At 38.1% G+C, this 20,872-nt stretch overlaps 1 protein-coding gene across 2 annotated transcripts in view; it reads left to right on the top strand.

Moving 5' to 3' along the window:
- Positions 1-20,872, top strand: part of LOC136857009 (longitudinals lacking protein, isoforms H/M/V) — a 377,513-nt gene that overhangs the window by 267,734 nt on the left and 88,907 nt on the right. The window contains exon 5 of one of the 2 annotated variants that reach the window (XM_067135347.2): positions 151-407. The exons of the other annotated variant lie outside the window; for it this stretch is intronic. Coding sequence (XP_066991448.1) covers positions 151-191 — 41 coding nt within the window. The 3' untranslated portion in view covers positions 192-407. Of the gene's footprint in view, positions 1-150; positions 408-20,872 lie in introns of those variants that run through there. 2 annotated transcript variants of the gene reach the window in all.

The following is a 20,872-nucleotide window of genomic DNA, read 5'->3' as shown; positions in this document are numbered from 1 at the left end:
CATCATAAAAGTAAATTATGACATAAAAAGAAAATACTTGAAAAGATGTAGGCACTGAAGACTCATATGGTTTGTTGCTGTGACTTCCTGTAGTAGAGTATGGATGTGAATGACTTGTGTAGTTCAATGATGATGTTCCTCTGTTTCCAGAGTCCTGTTGGGATAGCTACAGGCTAAGGCTGCTAGAGTAATTATTTTATTTATTCCACTCTGCAAGTATTTCAAGAACCTTCAGCATAATATTTGAAGTCGTGAACTTTCAAAAGAAAAATACTTTGTATACTAATGGAGCAACTTTTAAATATTCATCAAGAATGTGATGGACTAAAATTTGGTATGAATGCTCTTGAAGATCGTGTGAAATTTATTTTCGCAGAATGGGACAGACTGACCTGCAAAAATCTTGAAAATTTAAGGAACTTCATGTTGTGGAGTACAAGAACCAAATACCATTGTAAAATTTGTTTGCTTGTTTGTTTGTTGAAGTATTTTATTCAAATGATTCAAAGAATATTGCATAATTCACTCACCATACATTTCTGAAAGATACTGCATATTTTAGTTAGTTAAAGTGAGCATCTATCTGCTTGTAATTTAAAATCTGTCCTGTAAATATTGCAAAGTGTTAATGCCCAGTAGAAGCCATTAAGCTTAACACACAGGACACACAGATAGTATGATATACTGCACAAGAGTAGTATTTTTGAATCTTACTGATTATTCAGTTTGTATATGTTCAGAAGATGACGTTGATTTCCAAACTACTGATGATTCTTTTTACTGGTCGGAACTTTCAGTTGACTGTTTTAATGCAATCCCTTTATCAAAATTGTTTAGTTTGTTTTGATCTCTCTAGAATCATACTTTTTAATTGTGAAATTGGATCATGTACTATTATTTTCATGTAAAATTATGATAATCCCTAGGGCAGTATAGTGGACATTGATCTGCACCAAGTGCTGATGGTACCTGTAGCAAGAAATGGTGTTGAACAGTGGTTCAAAAATATTATTTTCTCTGGTTTCCTTTGATGAGATATTAAACCCAGATTATGTCACTATATAACCTTTAGATAGCTAAATTTTTACATCTGAAATGTGGGTGCTTAAAATAGGTTCTTACAATTAGGTTGTATAAAATGTAAAATAAGTACAGTACTAATAATTTACTTTTAAAAAATTCTACCATAACAAGGTACCACATTTAGTTAATGAACGTGAAAAGCTAAACTAAAATATTTCACACTTTGAATGTGTCCACACACAGATTGAATTTGCTATACAGTGTTTTTATTCATCACTGTTCCCGTACTTTGCTTCACAATGGATGACAGGCACTTTTTCTAGGTTTTCTGTGGAGAAGTTACGGTATTCATAATTCATAATTAATTTATAAGCCCCAAAAAAGAGCATTCTACATCGACTGAAGAAACGGGACTATATTTAATGTATGGAATGAGACAGACTGGTAATTCAGTTCCACCTTTGTTCCACCTTTGTTGTTCTTTCCCATTAAAATGTGAGCGACAGCGATTAATGTCTTCAGTCCAGTGTTTTTTCTAGCACTTACAGTGCTTCAGGAAGCTTCTGCTTTTCCATGTTCATTAGCTCAAGGTGTTCATGGAGAGGCTTCTCATTGCTTTCAAGACCAGTAACCAAGTTTGCAATGAATATAAAGCGAGTTTTTATATACTGTACACTAGGTATTTTTTGTTTAATAGTCATTAACAGGTTTGTTGGCTTTGGATACACAAATGCATCATTCTAAGATTCCAACATTATCTTTAATGTATTCAAAATATTCTCTCTTAGTAGTCAGCTGCTCCTCAAGCCATGTTACCCAATGAGTGAGGACAGGTTCTAGAGGAAGAAGAAAGTCTGGAAGTTTCTGCTAAAAAGCTTGCACTCTTAATGAAGCTTTTGTGAACACTTTCTTCACAGAAGAGATAAGTTTATTCCTTTATTGGAAATTCCATTCAGATTTGTTCTGTTACTCCATGTAGTCCACATGCCTAGTAGGTCACATGAACAAGAGGAAAAAAAAATACACACAAATATCCAGAGGCCCCAGGTTCATTTCCCAGCCAGGTCTTTTTACCTGAATCTGAGGGCTGGTTTGAGGTCCCCTCAGCCTACATGATTACATTTGAGAAGCTATGTGACGGTGAGATAGCTGCCCCGATCTAGAAAACCAAGAATAACTGCCAAGAGGATTTGCTGTGCTTACCACACGACACCTCAAAATCTGCAGCCTTCGGGCTGAGCAGAGGTCGCTTGGTAGGCCAAGGTCCTTTGGGGCTGTTGTGCCATGGTTTAAAAAAAAAAAATAAGTATGCACATTACACATGGCAGGGGCTGTCGAGACTATTAGCACTGTATCTTCATTAGCATCTTTAGATCAGAATTCACAAAATGAGCCACTGTGTCCTCTTTACCCCCTCTGGGTTGGGGAGTAGAATACATTCACTATATCCCCTGCCCATTGTAACAGGCTGCTAAAGGGGGACCTTAGGGGCTCTCAGCTTAGGAGTATGAGTTGGCAGCTATGCAGTACTAGTTGAATCTGGCGTTGCTCCTCACTTTCATCTTTCCTGTTTGACCTCCCTTGGTCAGCTCTTACCCAGCACTGTTACGTTTACGAGGCCTAGGGATTGTTTCATTTAAATTCCCTTTGTGGTCCTTCCCTTTCTTTTGCCAATACCTTCATTCTTTGATGTGTCAGACCTCTTCCATTTTTGTTCTGATTAGTATTCAGAGAGGATGGTTGCCCAGTTGTACTTCCTCTTAAAACCGTGAACACCACCACCTCCACCATGTCCTCACTAAATAAACTCTGGAAGGCGCATTAGAATTCTGCTTTCCAACCATCAAGTTGGCGACATAACATCCAAGGCTGTCTGGATTTTTGTTAGTAGAGATCCATAAATAAGAATCTTTAAGAACTTCTTTGATCCTAGAGATAGCTTCTTCCTAGGCAGGTTCCAAATAACTGTTACGAAGTGACGACTGTGATAGAATTGACTGGTGGCAGTATTTTTGGAGAAAGTTTCTGAAATGCGTGTTCTTTAAAGTTTTAAATAGAATATTTGCTGCTATAAATGCGTGACATAAATGAGCTTTATAAACTCACATTTAAGTTACTAGGTGAAACCTCGGAATTCTGCATCAGCAGCATCCACTTCACTGAATGTTTCTGGTCTGCGTTTGCTTTACGAGCAGCACCTTGTGAATGTTATTTGTGAAATTTAATGCAAGTTTCGGTCAGATTTTAGAGAAAGTAGTTGTATTTATGTACCTCCCTGTTGCAAACTTGACAAAAAATAATCTTGCCATCCCACAAGTAATATAAAAATTCGTAAATACTTCGATGAATTAGCAAAGCTTTTGATGATTTTATTTTTGGCATTAGCCTGTGCAGTTAAAGTTATGCATACAATTGATTCTGAATACACTGATTTCCAGTACCGAAGAAGATATGCTGTTGCTATTTTGGTGAAAGGAGGAATTTTAGGATTCTTTCCCTGTTGTATCGTTCACTGCTAGCTGATGGCAGGAAAAAAGGAATTTGTTTTTCTCCATCTTGGAATCTAGGCAGTATAGGTGGTTAAGAAGAAAAACCCCAACAGATGCAAATATGTAAAAAAGTAACATGAACGTACAAATAGGCTCGCAAATATTTTGAAAAGTAACATGAACTTACAAATAGGCTCTAATATCAAAATGGGCATTTTTAGACATTATGAAACATCTTTATTTAGACCTGTTCACTCATGATAAACCTAAATATGTAATCTCAAGCGTGTGCACATGTGTGAAGGAAAATGTAACCTCCAGGTATATAAACGGCTACGATTAATAATAGTAATAATATTTGCTACCATTGTGCAATAACCTTGTTATACACCAACACAAATTAACACAAAGAGACATGATAATAACGTGTGTGAAATTAAAACCGTAAGCACTTTAAACACAGTGAACACAACGAACAGGTTAACTAACATGACGACTAAGAAAGGATAATTGGGAAACGACTGGGAACCATATCCAGGCGGTGAAAGGTATTGGCAATGCTGAAGAAGCAAAATCAAAGGTAATTTTAAATTCATAAGTTTACTTAACAATTTATATTCAAATTCAAGTGCAAATAATCAAACAAAATACCTTTAAAAATCGAAACTGGTTATTAAAAATAATTACAATTTACCCTGAGGGTAAAATTTTACCTATTTAACTTTAGGTCTGAACATCTCGCACAGTGTTCCACTGTTCATGGTGAAACATTTAAATCACATAATACTGATGAAAGAAAAGTAAAGTAATATAATACAGTCATGAGTATGTACATGCAAGAAAGGGAAACAACATATAAAATATATATCCTAGTGCAGGGCACCTTTAGGAGGCAACCCCCTCAAAAACACTTCTGAGAAAGGGTGCCCGTCCTAAATGGGAATACACTAAGATGAAACGGGATAAGTGAGACAGTCCTAAGGGGAAATTTACATTTTATGATTACATCGAAGGCGTTGAATATCTAATTTACAAAATCAAGAAAAGAAATGGGAACTGTCTCTTAACACAACTCTGATATGACTTGCCGGTAGGCTGTCATTTCACTGAAATTTTGGCAATTGAAGGAAAAAACAAGTAAGCTCCGGCAAAAGAAATTAAACGGAACACTACATTTGAAGATAACCTGAAAGATGAAAAACAACTAAGTGCGTACCTGTTGGAGGAGCCAAGAAGACCCGTCACCTGAAGAAGGCAACCTTTCCCTTCACTGGTCAAACAGACAAAACGGCTCAGCCAAGCTTGGCGTTACCCACGAGCTCTTCTCCGGAAATTAGGAAACAGTAAAACGACCAATGAGCGTCCGTATTTTCCTTTGTCCGCCAATCACAATTAATTTTATAATGACCAATAGGGGCCCAGGAATAAAATCTGATAAGGAACACCGAGTAGCATCCAGAAACGTCGAAATTGATGCAATATGATGAAACCGGAAACATTCCATCCCGATCTGGCGTGTGTGGTATAGGGTGTTTCCTAATTATTACATCAATTTTTTACGACAACCAATCTTATTGCCATATCATAATTAAATAATTCCAAAATTCATACACAAAAAATACAACCACTAAATAAATACATGGTATAAAATTCCCCAGTCTATCAATTTTAAATAATCACTACAGAAAAAAGAATAGCTTTTTGCCTGAATTCTGCTCTCAAATGATCATCAGTAAGCACCCTCTAAGAATGAGTGGTAGAGTGTTTGCCTCCCCATCTTGAGATTGCGGGTTCAAACCCGGCAGAGGCAGTCAGATTTTTGAGGTGCATGGAGAAAAGTCCTTTCAGCACCCCATGTCGTACAGTGTCGGCTCGACAGTCATAAATCTGTACATCTACATTCAATCTTACTATTATTTTGATGGAAAAGATTCTTACTAATCTCAACTATAGACAACAGATTGTTCACGTTTAACAAACCTTAGAAGTGCAAAATAAGTGATACATATTCAGAGTAAGATGACAAATGAATTATCCTATTGGATAATTGAAATGATAAGTCTGCCTGGTGGCCATGATCGTTTAGGCATCAAGTCTATAGGGTCTAACACCATGGTTAGCCAGTTACATCCCATTGGTGAAAAAAAATGTCACAACCAGAATGTTGACCGGCAGGGTAGGAAGGTAGATGGTGGTATACAATTTCTAATCACTGGATTGTGTGCCTTAAGCCTGGATTCAATTCCAAACCTCTGTGCAGAGTTCATATAGAGTGAGTGCATGTGACACTGTTGATAGTGATTCATCCATTGGATGGGTACGTAAAGCCTTGAGCAGACCCCTTAGTGTTATTCAACAGGAGTAGGCTATGTGCTGACACCGGGTCATCATCATCCCTCGCCCAGATGCACAGGTTGTCACTGGGCATCATATAAAGAACTGCACCAGGCAAACAGATGTTGGAAGGAAGAAGAAAGAAAGAATTGGAAAATAATTTTGACAAAGAACTTTCAAGTACCCGTAATGGATCACTATCAGCTATTTATACATACCATTGTTGATTTTTATGTCCCACCAACTACTTTTACAGTTTTTGGAGATGCCCAAGTGCCAGAATTCAGCCCCACAGGCGTTCTTTTACGTGCCAGAAAATCGACCAACATGAGGCTGATGTATTCAAGAACCTCCATATACCATCCCACTGGGCCAGGATCAAGCCTGCCAAGTTGGGTTTAGAGGACCAGCGCCTCAATTGTCTGAGCCACTCAGCCCAGCATTTAAATAGCAGGTCTTTTAAAATACTAAACTTAAATTCATAACATAGTAGGTCTATTAAAATATTACTTTTATGAACCTATTAACTACTGCAGCTTTAGAAACCCTGTGATGCTGAAATTTTGCACTGAAGGTGATCTTTAATGTAAGTAAATAAATCCACTCACACGGCCTTCTCTCATTTAAGCACCCACAAATGTCAGCTGATAGCACTGGGATTCGACCCCACAACCTAAGGCATAGCATACGAAAAGGTTAAATTCTGAGGACTATGGGTCATTTCATGTTCTCTCTCTAACCCTGTTCGTCTTTTACCTTTTAAGTGAGCTCGCGTCCGGGAGATAGTGGGTTCGAACATCACTGTCGGCAGCCCTGAAAATGGTTTTCCATGGTTTCCCTTTTTCACACCAGGTAAATGCTGGGGCTGTACCTTAATTAAGGCCACAGCCGATTCCTTCCAATTCCTAGGCCATTCCTGTCACATCATCGCCATAAGACCTATCTGTGTCGGTGCGACGTAAAGCAACTAGCAAAAAAAAATTTTTTAAAAAATTACCTTTTAAGAAAACTTTGGATCAAAAGGGTGTGCAAAATTCCATTGCATAATCGATTTGTTTATATAAAATTTCACTCTACATTATTATTATTATTATTATTATTATTATTATTATTATTATTATTATTATTATTATTATTATTATTAATTCTCAACTTGTAGTTCGGAAACAAAATAGCTGACAAACTTGGCTATTTAAAAAAATAAAAAAGCATTATTTACCTTACCTCTGTTCATTGTCATCATTGTCTCCTAGGTGAATTGCAAATCTGTCTTAGTTGCTATCCGTGTTGTGTTTCATGTAGGCCTACTTCTCTTCTATCTTAACGGTGTGTTGAATAAAAGCAGATCAGTTCTCGGGACTGATTGTTCCAGTTCCTTCACGCCAAAGTTGGCATACACTGGCACTCAGATTTGGACTAACATTATTTTTCCATTACAATCTGTTTTTTCCTCAGAATACAGAAACTGAACCGACCAACCCAAGTTTTGTTAACAGCTATTGTAGAATATTTTCATATGGAAAGCCGCACACACTTTTAAAATGTTTTAACAGTTCCTGTACAGTTGGTGACTTACCTTTTTTAGTAAATAATTTATATACCTCAAATCTCACCAAGTCGCAGCAAAAATAATCAATTAAGTTAAAGAGAACCCTATTGTTACCACATTTAAAGATGCTCTGCAATTCTACAGGCCAAGAGCTTTCGTCAGAATGCTTTACGGTGTCAGTCCGTTCAGCTGTTCTCTCAAAATCGATGTTACAAAAATCAGCCTAGTGATTTAAATATATAGATGCATTAGAAGCAATTCAGCAATAAATCTTTTCTATTTTTTTAGACAGACCTTTTTATTAAATGGCAAACTTGTATTGAATATGTGGACTTTATACAATAAAATTCCTTTAGAATTTTGTTTTAGATATTTAAAGTCAATACAGAACCGGAATGAAGTTCATTACTTGTAAAGACAGTTTTTTTTGTCAAAATGGTCCTTCTAGAATGCTCACCTCATTATTGCTCATTTGGTTTAAATTTGCATTAATGTTTGTCCATTTAATTCTGAAGTGGTCTGATCTTTCAATTTTACATCCAGAACATACTGTATTAGCTTCAAATGTAACTTCATATCAGTAACTAGTGGTGTGGTCTGATCCAATGTCAGCACCAGGGTATGCTGTTGCAGGTTTGATGGAATTTAAATCATCTCTGAATTTCTAAAAGATCTTCTAGTACAGTCTAATAGTTCAATTGGTGCTTCATTAATTTTAACTATGTGTTTGTTATTACTAGGTTGTTCTGACAAAATTCACAATGACTTACCACCTCTTTCATTGTTCACTCCAAGACCATAATCTCCTCCTTGGTTTGGATGCTGTCATTGACCTATCTTGGCATTAAAGTCACCAATTACAAAAGTTATATCTGTATGATTCAACTTGTTAGTAATTTGAGAGATTTATGTTATATTTCAACATTTCAATCATTTATCTTCTCAGACGTTGGAGCATTTACTTGTATAATGGTCATCACTATAGTGGTATAACTCTGAAAGTGGTGTGAAAGAGGAAACATACTTGGCATAGACGTTGTCAAGTTTTATCTGTCTTTTTTTAACATGACAATCTTTTATAAAATTATACCTTCATTTATTCATGACCTAAAGTGAAATGCTTGCTTGGAGTTCCTTCTCGCTAGTGGAAGATGGGAAACAGTCAACTGATAAATGATGTGCATAACGTCTCGCTGCATTGCACTAGTCTTTACTCAATGTTCTCAATAACGCCTGATGCTTGCCAACACACAGCTTCTCAGAACTGAGGCTTAATGAGGTGAGGTTACAAGTACATTTAACATCAAATTATAGTTCCCAGAATATAACCATTAAGCGTTAAGTCACTATGGAGGAGGACGGTACTGAAGTTCAGGCAGATTTCATTAATTTATTAATGTTATAAACCATTCTGTTTTCAAAATCTCAGCTACTGTATGTTCTATCAAAAGAAGCAGCAGTATTGCAGGTGATCATCCAGAAAACAAAATATAAATTTGGGATCAAATTATCTGAAGATCACATATAAAAAATAATCCAAAATGTTAAAAAAATGCATAATATAAAAAACAGATTTGAAAAAGAAAAAACAAGGGAACACACCAGTTAATTTAAAATCAGAATCAGATTTTTGAGAATTGTGCACTGAACCAGGTCACATATTATGATGGGTACCCTTTTGCTATAAATATGTTTATCACCGTGCTGATGTGGCCTTTTCTTATAAGAACATGTGTGCAGTTAGCAGTCCCTATAGCTTGAGGGAAATAGTTTCCTGCCACTGAATTTTGGCAGCCTGCAGAGCTTTATCCAGTAACTAGCTTCAGCTTCAGTTGCAATCGAAACATTGGAAATTGTACAGCATACTGTACTTGATTAATACCTTGTCTTCAGCCACGACATTCCAAAACCAGGATCGCTAATGGAGGGCAAAAAACACTTATCTTTTCTTCATTGCTTATTCACGGCCTTGTTGTTCCATCATTTTCATCCAGTAAATACTGTGCCATCCAATGCACATTTGACCTTTTCAAACCTATAAAGTTCTTTGTAATTACAGATATCAGAGTCTGAATGTTTTTTATAGGTCTTCCTTCTTCCTGGAACATCCATAAAATACTCCATCATGCACGTAGCCCTTATAATTTCTCGTGAGAGAACTGCAGAGGTAACTCGTTGATTTCTGAGTATAAACTATCACTATTCAATCTTTATGCGTACTATACTGGAGCAAGTACTTCCAGAAATGAATGTTTGCTTGTCTCCACACCACTGGGTGATGTCACGCACGAGTTGACTTCCTACTTGCTCTTATGCATGCGGCTATAAGTTGAAAATTCAAATCCACAAGTGGTAAGTACTTACTTGTCTTAATGCGTATCACCCAAAGCTTTGTTAATGCAGCCATTCTCCTCTATCTTGTGCTGTCTATTTCAAAATTGTGTAACTTCACATCCCATTCTGTTGCTAGCGTCTTTCAAGCCCCTCTTCATAGGTTGACCTCTCATTCTTTTCTGTAACACTTTGAATATATCGGTGATGAAGATATTATGCCTTATGATATTCCCAATAAATTTAATCTTTCCTCTTTCCATTTCTTTTAACTACTTCGATTACCGTAGGCAGCATATAAAATATTACTAATAAAAATCTAATGTCTTTACACCGTTGAATCACATTATTATGACTATCTGCTAGTATCCTTTGCAGCACAGAGAACAGATGGACATGCTGGCAATGACTCAGTCAGTGCTGATAAGTCTCTACAGGTATCCAGAGCTATGGTGTCTACAGTGCGTCCCACAACTTTTGAAGGGTGCATGGTGGAGGAGACAAACAGTAAACATGATGATCAAGGTGGTCCCTCTGTTGTTCAGTTGGATTGAGATCGGGGCTGTTTGGAGGTCAGGGAAGATCGTTAAAATTTTGATCATGCTCTAAGCCACATGCAGTACTTTTAGCTATGTGGTAAGATGCATTATCGTGCAGGTAGATTCTATCCTCCCGAGGAAAGACAATAGTCGGTACAGGTGAATGTGATTGCAGTTGATGGATTCATAATCAAATTGATCTAGAGTGCCTTCCGCATAGATGATGGAACCTAGAGAATGCTATCTATAACATTCCCCAGACCATAACACTGCCCCTACCACCTTGTGTTCTCCAGCAATGGTTGCAAGCTCCAACATCTCTCCCCGAATACACTGACGTCCTTCCATTCGATACAGCTGAAAACGTGACTCATCGGAGAAGACTACTCATCGCCAGTCTGCACTGGTCTAGTTGCCATACTGTTGAGCAAATTTCAATAGTTTATGTCTATGCACCTATGTTAGCATGGGTTCCTCCACAGAAGGGTTCGCTGATCTGTTGTGGTAGAAACATGTCTGGATGCCTCTGGTTCATTTGGATGGCGAGCTGATCCACTGGAACCTCTTAGTCAGCCTTCATGTACTGCCGCAGTCAACATTCACCTTGGACATCATTGGCGCTTGGAGTTCCACAATTTCTACAATGGTTATTCCCAACAGTGCCACCTACGGCAGCAGAAAGTGCAATGTGTTCAATCAGCCTGTCAGTCGCATTATATACTTCCCTTACCTATGGCAGCAGGAAGTGCAATGTGTTCAGTCAGCGTGTTAGTCGCATTAATGTGTTCAGTCAGCCTGTTAGTCGCATTATATACTTGCTTCATGGGCTATGCACTGCAGATGGTACTTCTAGCAGGTGGTCATAATAATGTGATTTGATTGTGTATTATATTACCTCACGTCTCAACAGTTCTGTGAAAATACAAGTCTCATTTTGATCATTCAGAAGAGGGTATCTGCTAACCTGCTTCGTACATTTGGCTCATCAATCGATTTTTGAGCAAGTATGGATAGTGTATTTGGAGTCGGTTCCATTTGCCAAATTATATTTCACTTGACTGTAACAACTTTTTGCGATTTTAAAAGAGTAACAAAATAATATAACATTGTTTGGAGTTTGAAGACATTTGCTCGGTTGAAAACTATTTTTTAAAATGTAATATGATTTTCTTCTTTTGGTTGGTAATAATTTGCTTCATTGTAAACATTAAGGTCATCATCTAAAAGTAGCAAAATAAATAAATATATATACTGCTAGTATACTGTAATACACAAGTTCTTGCCTTGTCACAATTATAGATTCTTCATACATACATATACCCCGGTCTAGGAAGCCAAGAATAACGGCTGAGAGGATTCATCGTACTCCCCACACGACACCTCTTAATCTGCACGCCTTCGAGCTGAGCAGCGGTTGCTTGATAGGCCATGGCCCTTCAGGGCTGTTGTGCCATGTTTTTTTTTTCATACAAACAAACTAACCAACTAACTGTTATATGACCACAATCTTGTAATCAGCTGTCTGTCTGCTTTATTCTTTACACTGTAATATTTTAGTTTTGCAGTATTTATTAAAGCATGGAATATGAAAATTATGAGTCATGTTGGTGGAGAGAAAAGAGTCGACACCTCAAAAGAATGAATTGTTTGTTTCAAGTTGATTTAGACTAATAAAGGCAAGAAAGTCAAGGACACCTGATACCTTGAGAGGTTAGATTGGAGGAAGAAAACACGTAAGATGAGTTGGACAGGAGATATTCAAAGGAACCTCTCAAAAATGAGTAGAAACATTGTTTTCAAGACTCTCCCTCATCACCATCCTTTCTCAAAGTTACCTGTTTTAGAGCTTTAAAAAAATAGATCATTATGCAGTTATTTCCTGGTACATTTTTCTTCAGTTACATTGTGAAGTACTTTGGACTCATTCATTCACATCATTCATCAAAATCTTTTATATTTTGAAAGGTCAGTTGGGTTAAGCCTTTCTTGAACATTCAGTAGTACATCAAACTGGCTATTTGAATGATATTTGTTGTGTTTATCATCTCAAATTTCTTATCTACGTTTAAATGTACAGTGTGTTGTCAATTTCTCTTGTAAAGTATTGCAAATTTTCACTTTTAAGATTTTATCTAGTATTCTTCCCACATGGTGTTTACTTTGTATGATTTTCATTTTTACTGTATATTTCAGCATGTTAGATTTGCTATCAAATAGACTTCCCTACCTGTTATATTTGTTCAAAATTCCATCATCATCTACTTGGGGAAATGTAAAGACTTGAGCTACTAATTTATTCCACTATTGTTCTTCCCTTGCAAATGAAAACCTACAGCCTGTTTTCCAGTCTTTCACCAGGTCAGGGATGTAATGAATGAACCAGATATAGGCTGTTATTACAATGGGGTCGCCACTCCCAAGGTGATATTAATGACTGATAAACGCTATGATATGATAATGGAGAGTGTTGATGGAATGAAAGATGACAGGGAAAACTGGAGTACCTGGAGAAAAACCTGTCCAGGACAAATCTCACATGGAGTGACTGGGATTTGAACCACGGTATCCAGCGGTGAGAGGCCGACATGCTGCCGTCTGAGCCACGAAGGCTCTGTTCTTCCCACCCTATTATAGAAATTTATAACTGAAAAATTAATGTAGATAAACATTTAAGTCATAACTCAGTTGTATGGAACTTACTGTAAAACTGAAATATAGTTTTATCATATCAGATGGGCACCTTATGTCCTTTTACCATGTATGTTATGATTAGGGACCAGATTTTTTGTAAATGTGTATACAAATGCATATTTTAGATTCTAAACATAACAGCATGTTTCAGCACATACTTTTGAAATTGAGTATAATATAAAACATCTTGAACAAAATTGTTTGCCTGTGTGTTGGACATCCCTTGTACGGAACTTTCTGAGTAACGGAGAATGAGATAACAGTATTTTATGCAAGCATGCTGCCTGGCTATTTCAAGAAAGGGATGGAGTGGGACATTCCAAAATATCCCAGATGAATCAACTCTTAGAAAAACTATCTACCTCCTTGGTATGAATCAACTGTGGACTCAGTCTTTTGTGACATTGGAAGGCACTGTATCTGAATATCGGTGCATGAAACAACTGATAAATGAGGCTGGTATATAGCGAATTTCATACTAGTTGGTAAGTAGGCAAACCTCATCTTCTTGCATGAAAAAGTGCTGGAGAAAACTAACAATAATACAAAAGCAAGATTTGTAAATGATTCTCTCAGACTACTGTGGCCAACTGAAACTGAAAGTAATTGCTGCAAGGTGCTTGTAATGGTCATAGATTCAGTTGCTTATATGTTGAAGACAGCAAAAGCCCTACAAGTATTTTAATCCAATCTTATACTCATTATCTGCTTAGCACACTGATTGCACCATATTGCAGAAGAAATACGCACATAATTTCCAGCTGTTAATGATTTAATTGAAAGTGGAAAAGGGTGTTTCTAAAATCATCAGCCTTTGTCCAGTTCTACAGAGATTGCCTGCTTGAAGCTACTTTGTCACCGAATCCTGTCCTAACTAGGTGGGAAACATCGTTATGTGAAGTTTCATTTTATCAGGAGAATTTCAATCAAGTAAAAGTAGCCATTACAAAACTTGAAGATGATAGTGCATGTGTCTGTGAAGCAAAGTTTTTTCTGAAAGTGATTCTGTCTATCAAGATGTGAATTTCATCCATACACATTTTTCTTCACTTTTGAAAAAGCATTGAGAGCTTAGAATGTACTGGTGCATGCCTCCATGACTCACTTGACCTCTTTCAGAAAGCTACTTCTTCATTGAATTCCGTTCCAGGTGAAGTTGGAAAGAAAATTAAATGCATGTTAGAAAAGATGATAAACTTGAACCCAGGACTAAATAAGATTCAAACAATTGAGTGGAATCTGGGTGTCGAAGCCAGATGAATGTTCGTAACGTGTATACATTTCATCCCATCTCTTCAGTGGATGTAGAACGTCATTCTTGGCCTATAAACTTATTTTGACAGACAATAGGTCTAATTTGTCTCCAGAAAACACTGAAAACTTGCAGTCATCTATTGTGATGCTTCTTTTTGTAGTGAATGATATATGTGTATAGTGAGTGAATAAAATTGGCTTATTCGTAAGCGCATATTTTTCAATTTTGAATGCATATTTTGTACATTTTTATTGCATAAATGCATGCATATTTTAATTGGGTTTAGTGCTTAAAGATCCGATCCCTAGTGGTTATGATAGTGTGGTCCTTTTTTGTTTCTTAATTTCTGAAGCTCGTGGTTAAAAACCATTTTTGTCTGTAACAATTTTTTTTCCTACATTGGATAGTAATGTCATTATATTCTATTATTTACTGTGGTATAAAGGTTTTTGCTCTTTTAATGGAAAGGGGTTTATCCAGATGGATCGTTAACTACCCAGTGGGCACATAAGGACACACAATATGCACTCCTCTTTATTCAAAGAAATTGCTTTCAGTTAAACATAGTTGGCATTTAAGTTTGATGTTAAATGATAAATTAATAAGAAAACCGATGTAATACATTAAAAGGATGCTGAATATGTCGACACTGTCTCATTATAAACACTGAAGTGACTTAGGTTTGTGTGCAATTAATGTTTTGGGAATTTCTGATTAGTGGTCTATAACTGTGGTAAATTAAGTTTTTTTTTTAGTAATTCGCTAAGATGAAAATAACATGTAATACAACTGACTGAAAACTCAAAAATTACAGAGTACATGTTGTAATTACATATGCAGTTCTGGCCACCCTTGAGATATAACTTTCTATGTATGGAAATTGTAAAAGCACTTGTTGTGGTGAAGTGTTCTGCAACTTTCAAGATTACAGTCTGTGACAAGCAAATGACCACCATTTTTACAGCTTGGGGGCATCGCCAATTTTCCTGCATAGACAGTTCATGGGCCCTGGAGATGATGGAGGTGTCCTGTACTTATGAATTATTCCATGTACATCCTCTCGATGAAAAGTCAGAATGTCCATTGTTATGCCCCTGCAGTGAGCTAGACCGGGCGAGTTGGCCGTGCAGTTGTGAGCTTGCATCCGGGAGATAGTGGGTTCCAACCCCACTGTCAGCAGCCCTGAAGATGATTTTCCGTGGTTTCCCATTTTCACACCAGGCAAATGCTGGGGCTGTACCTTAATTAAGGCCACGGCCACTTCCTTCCCACTCCTAGCCCTTTCCTATCCCATCGTTGCTATAAGACCTACCTGTGTCGGTGCGATGTAAAGCAAATTGAAATAAAAGTGAGCTAGTAACCAAGCATTGTTCATTGTTGCCTCCAGCATCCAAAAGTAAACTGGAACGTGCCATTTCTTGTCCCTGATGTTTGTTTGGCACAGTGCTATATTCTGATTCATTTGATCCACTGCTCCCATGAATATCTTGTACTTCTTCCCCACATTTGGCCTTTTTTTTTTTTTTTTTTTTTTTTTTTTTTTCCTGCTGAATATCTCCGAACATTATATACAGGTCCGACTACACAGTCATTAGAAAGAAAAGTTACAACATTGTTATCATTCCAATGAATGGCGGTAGTTATTTCATGTGTCTACTCGTGATTCATATTCTCCTCTTTTGTATATCTTCATACTTCCCACAATACAACAGACTCACCCAAATTCAAATCATTTCTCTTTGCTTCTTCTACCATGATGTAAGTCAAACTGAACACAGTATACCAATCAGATCCAAGCTGCCCATGCGTTGAATCTGAATTGTATGGGTTTTCATGAATGAATTGCTTGCACCCATGCCTTCCAAAATATGGAATCATATATTCATCCACCAGTATTTCTTTCTCAGTAGATGCATACTTTAAAAATGAATATTCTGATTTCTCTGTTAGGTGCCTGTCTTTTCCAAATTTATGTCCAGGTGGAAAAGCTTCATGATCAGCTGTAGCCAGGTAAAGTGGTCAAAAGTGCCCCGCTAGAGATGTACTAAATGACATTTATACTTGTTCAAACTCATTTGCAAGAAATGGGTCCCACTCCAGTCTGTTTAAGCAGGAAGCTCTGAACGAGTCCAGTCTGTTCAATGAGTGTTCAAAAGGACCAACCTCGAAAAGGTGATCAACCTAATAAATGAGCCTACCAAACTGTCCTTGCTGTCTTATCACAGTGAGCAGAAACGAGTCTGAACAGATCGAGCAGCTCAGAAACTCTGAAATTCAAGTGACTTGCTCAGTAGTGCACTGTTGCCATATTCGATGGTTCTCCACGCATTGTTGTTGTACAGTAACTGTAAACGCACACACGTAAAGAAAAAACAGTGCAACAACTTGAAGTTTGATCACCCACTGAGTGTCTAGTATACCGAGCCTGTTATCAAGTTTCGAATTTAGGTTGACACGCTGCTCACTGTTCAAATGTAATCCAATTTGACTTAGTAGCAGTGAATCTGGTTTGAGTCTGTTCAGACCATTCTAGCAGCAGGTTTGTCCCATAACCAAACGAGCTGGATAGTAGAAGTAGAACTCTAGCCCTCATGTGTAAAGCTGTCTGAGTACTTGAATGTTGTTTGAAATGCTAAAAAATTATTTTCAAGTAGGTTGTCGTGACCTATCTGTCCTGAGAGACGTTCTCGTAGGTTGGTCACCAGGCCGTTGGATGTTGAAGTATTACCTGTCCTGCCGAGCGGAATGTAGGGAGGTAATTTGTAGGTATGACTCGTCCCGCAACTCCCGAAATAAAAGAAGAAGTTATTTCTCTGTCCTTTATTACTGAGGACACTAAAACTACTATGTACAGTATATTTACAAGTGTGAATGTAATGATCTGTAGAGAGAGCGAGCTTGTTCCACGCGCCTACGCGTCTATCTGAATCTTGCCCTACGGCACTTGGGCTATGCTCGAAAAGAATCTCGTTCTGACAAGTACGAACTACTGGCTGGAAGAAGGCCCCGCGCCATCTTGGCCAGGGGTTATATCTCCGCTCCTGAACTCAAAGTTCTATCCCTACCTCCTTGGGTCTTACGGGCATTGCTAAACTGATCATCCAGTCACTAGCGCCCTCAAGTGGCTATTCTCAATAGTTGTCACAGTAAGTGCTGCTACCTAGGCACTACTGTCTTCTGTCATACTTTATCCTCATCTTTCCTTGTTTTCCTAAAGCGCATCTGTAATGGCCTTGACTGGCCGTGTACTGGGCTTTGTTCCTTTTGTCGGGCATCAGGCGGCCCGCTGCCATACTAGCTCTGTTTGTCGATACACAGTAAATACCTTGTTGTGATCAACAAGTCTCCGCTCTTAGTCAACAACTTTTGTAAGCGAGCGCGTTTCGCAAACTGCTCTCCAATACTTAGCTGAAGGCTTCCTTCTGCTTTCCAATTATTAAATCTAACTATAATTATTATACTTATTATACAGTTACTCAAGTACTACAAGGTGTCTCATGTCGATGACTATCATTATTCTAACACTAATTAATCTCCTCTGACACCTTGAGCTCTAGACTCGGCTGCAAATCCCGGCTGCCTTCCACCTGGCAGTCCGCCGGTTCGAGTCTGTGGGAGGTCGGTACACGACATCTCCCCCCTTAGGGAAGAAATGGACGCAACCATACGTTGCGTCCATTTCTGTCCTACACTATTTATACTCTGATGTTGCCGGTACGTAAGGATCGGCGACCCTGTGGTGAAGGGGAAGGTTGTTCTCTACTCTGATTATCACTTGCGTCTATTTCTATTACTTCTATAGATCTCACAGGCATACTAGGGCATCCCCCAGCAGGCCTGGAGTGTAATTCCATGATCTTCTCAGACATCTCCGAGCGTCCCCGGATCCGCCTGGGACGTTGGAATATAGTTAAATCCTCATCTGAAGTCTTAACCTTATCTCCCTTCGTGATTACCGTTTGTTTTATACATATATTAGGGCAATGAGCCCGTGCATCATCAAACCATCTCTTTGCTGGAAACCCTAGTTTCGGACAGCAACAATTACAACAATAACAAATTAAAATTAAACTTGTGATACCAACAACTATCCACACAATATATCTGTACACATTAATATGCTGATAGACCATTTTATTTGCAGTTCTTCTTTTTGTCTCACCATATCTTCCACTTCTTGTGTCTTATGGGTAGCCCAGTGTAAATCGTTAATGTGATTTAGCAAATTATTTAAGGACAACTTATTCATTTCGGGTATCTGTTCTAACTTGATTTCACTACCTATTTGTTCACAACAGTCATAATCAAGTGTGACTTCTGGTACAAAGTCTTTACTTTGTGTAGTGTTCACTTCACCTACACATTGTATTTTATTATGTGGCCCATACACTGTGCAACCTGCAGTTAAAACAAGAATACCAGTGCCTGTTAAACTGATATCACTGGCGGTATCCTTACACATACATGTTACTTTAACTTCTTCTGGGGATATGTATATATATCTGTTAGCTCTGATAGGTATCCACATGAGCTGTTGAACAGGAAGTACTCTTTTATCACAATTATCTGGAATTTGACTAACTCCTAAAATAAGCTGGACAGCACAACTCTTTTGAGTGTACACTGTATTAATAGGGAATTTAACATGACATAGTCTCCAACTGGGTGTTATTACCTTACATTGATTTACCTGATTTTTATCTAACTGAACATAAGTTTGTTTCTCTTTGTCCATAAGGATATAGTCCTTGGTCTTTTGAAGATAAACAAAATGGTGTGGATTACTCTTCATATATGTGGGGAATGGAATCATGTGAAACATTGTATAAGTTACCCTATCTGTAAGGGGTGTCTTGATGACGTACACTAGATAATTTTTGTTGGCGAACACTTCCACTGTGGCTACCTTGTAAATCAAGTAGCCGTAAGCTGATTTTAAATCAAATGGCAAGGACAATCCTTTAGGGAAATCTCCCTGAGCTTTCTTATAACCTTTAATAATATCATCTGGTGAAATTATTTGCACCTGAATGACTCCTACCTGAGCATTCATTATACCTGATAATACAACACTGTAATGCTCATACAGTTGTATGAGAAGGCCTTCAATCTCAATTAAATGCCTATTCACTGAGTTTTCTAATTCTACTTGCTTAAGTGCTTCTGTAATCTGAAGCGTGCTATTGGCAAGATAAGATCTAATTTCTGCAATGTTTTGAGTTAATTTCTGCTCATTGCTGTGACATCGTAAATGGTGCTGTTCATAGATTGCAATGTTGATTTTACTACTATCATCTGGTCTTTTGCAATTTTCATGATTGAAAGCTGTTCCTGCTCTAACTCACTAATTTTTGACTCATATTTATCGGCATCATCTTGACTCAATGTTCCAAATAATGCCTTTGCGATGGAACCTACTGCATTAATTAGGCCTCGTTTTCGCCTAGTGTTATCCGTTTCCCCTATTGGTTTAGTAATCCTCGCAATTAATTCCTTCGATTCCTTAATTCTCTCTAATTGTGCACTTAGCATTCTAACATCCTGTTGACATATTAGATTAGTACTTCTTTCTAACTGTGTACATATTAATTGAGTCCAGTGTATGTGTCTCTTTATATTTGAAAATACATCACTTAATTTATTCAGATTTACATAGGTAACTAGTGTCCATTCCGTATGGTATAACTGTATCTCAACCTGATTGTCGAAGTATGCCCCTGGAGTACTCTCATATGGTGTCACCTTGACATCCAGTACTTCTCCGGCTATTCTGTAGCGGTGTGACGTCACGACTATCACTGCTACTACGATGGACAACAATCCTAGCATTCGCGCCATATTTGCTGTCTACCTGCAAGGTAAAGACGGGATATGCGTTACCTTTCTATCTGTGAATACATTCGCTTCCCAGTTCTCATTTCACACATCTACAAGTACAATTTCAAACGGTTCTTATGTACCTGTTTCCTGCCTCTGTCAACGGAAGAGGTCCAACTACGTCTAGGGATATTTTCTCAAAGACTGTGTTCGGGGTATCCGTAATTCTCATGGGAGCCCTGACGTCTGGTCTGGTCCCTTTATTCTTTTGGCAGGAGGGACATGTGCGTACATAGCGCTCAATGTCCCCTTTCATGCCCTTCCACTGAATTCGTTCACGTACCCTGGCGTACGTGCGCGCTATTCCTTGGTGGCCTCCCACCAAAGAATCATGACATTCTTTCAAAATGGCTAGCTTTTCAGCTTCGCCTAATTCGTTCTCTTCCTCAGATAAGCTACCTTCGTGCGAATTCTCCTCTGCGTTAGCGTCCTCGGAAACCTCGCTACCGTCCGCTTCAATTCCCTCTGCCGTAGCGTCCTCGGGTTTTGAAGACAGTACCTCCTCCCTATTCTCGTCTGAGGCCTGAGTTTCTACTGTTGTCTCTGAGTGAGACCTGTGCTGAGCCGAGTTAACCACTCGCGCTTGGCACTTGGGTTCAGTGGGATTCCTACTCAGGGCATCTGCATTGCAGTTCTGTTTGCCCTGCTTATATACGACGTCGAAGTCGTATTCCGCCAGCTTCAGCCTGAACTTTAGCAGGCGTGAAGACGGATCTTGCACGTTGAAGACCCACTTCAACGGCTTATGGTCTGTCACAACAGTGAATTTTCTACCAAACAAATA

The sequence above is a fragment of the Anabrus simplex genome, chromosome 1, assembly GCF_040414725.1.
Source record: "Anabrus simplex isolate iqAnaSimp1 chromosome 1, ASM4041472v1, whole genome shotgun sequence".
NCBI classification, from domain to species: Eukaryota; Metazoa; Arthropoda; class Insecta; order Orthoptera; family Tettigoniidae; genus Anabrus; species Anabrus simplex.
Note: the sequence above shows the minus strand (reverse complement) of the source record. Positions and strands in the feature narration are given on the sequence as shown.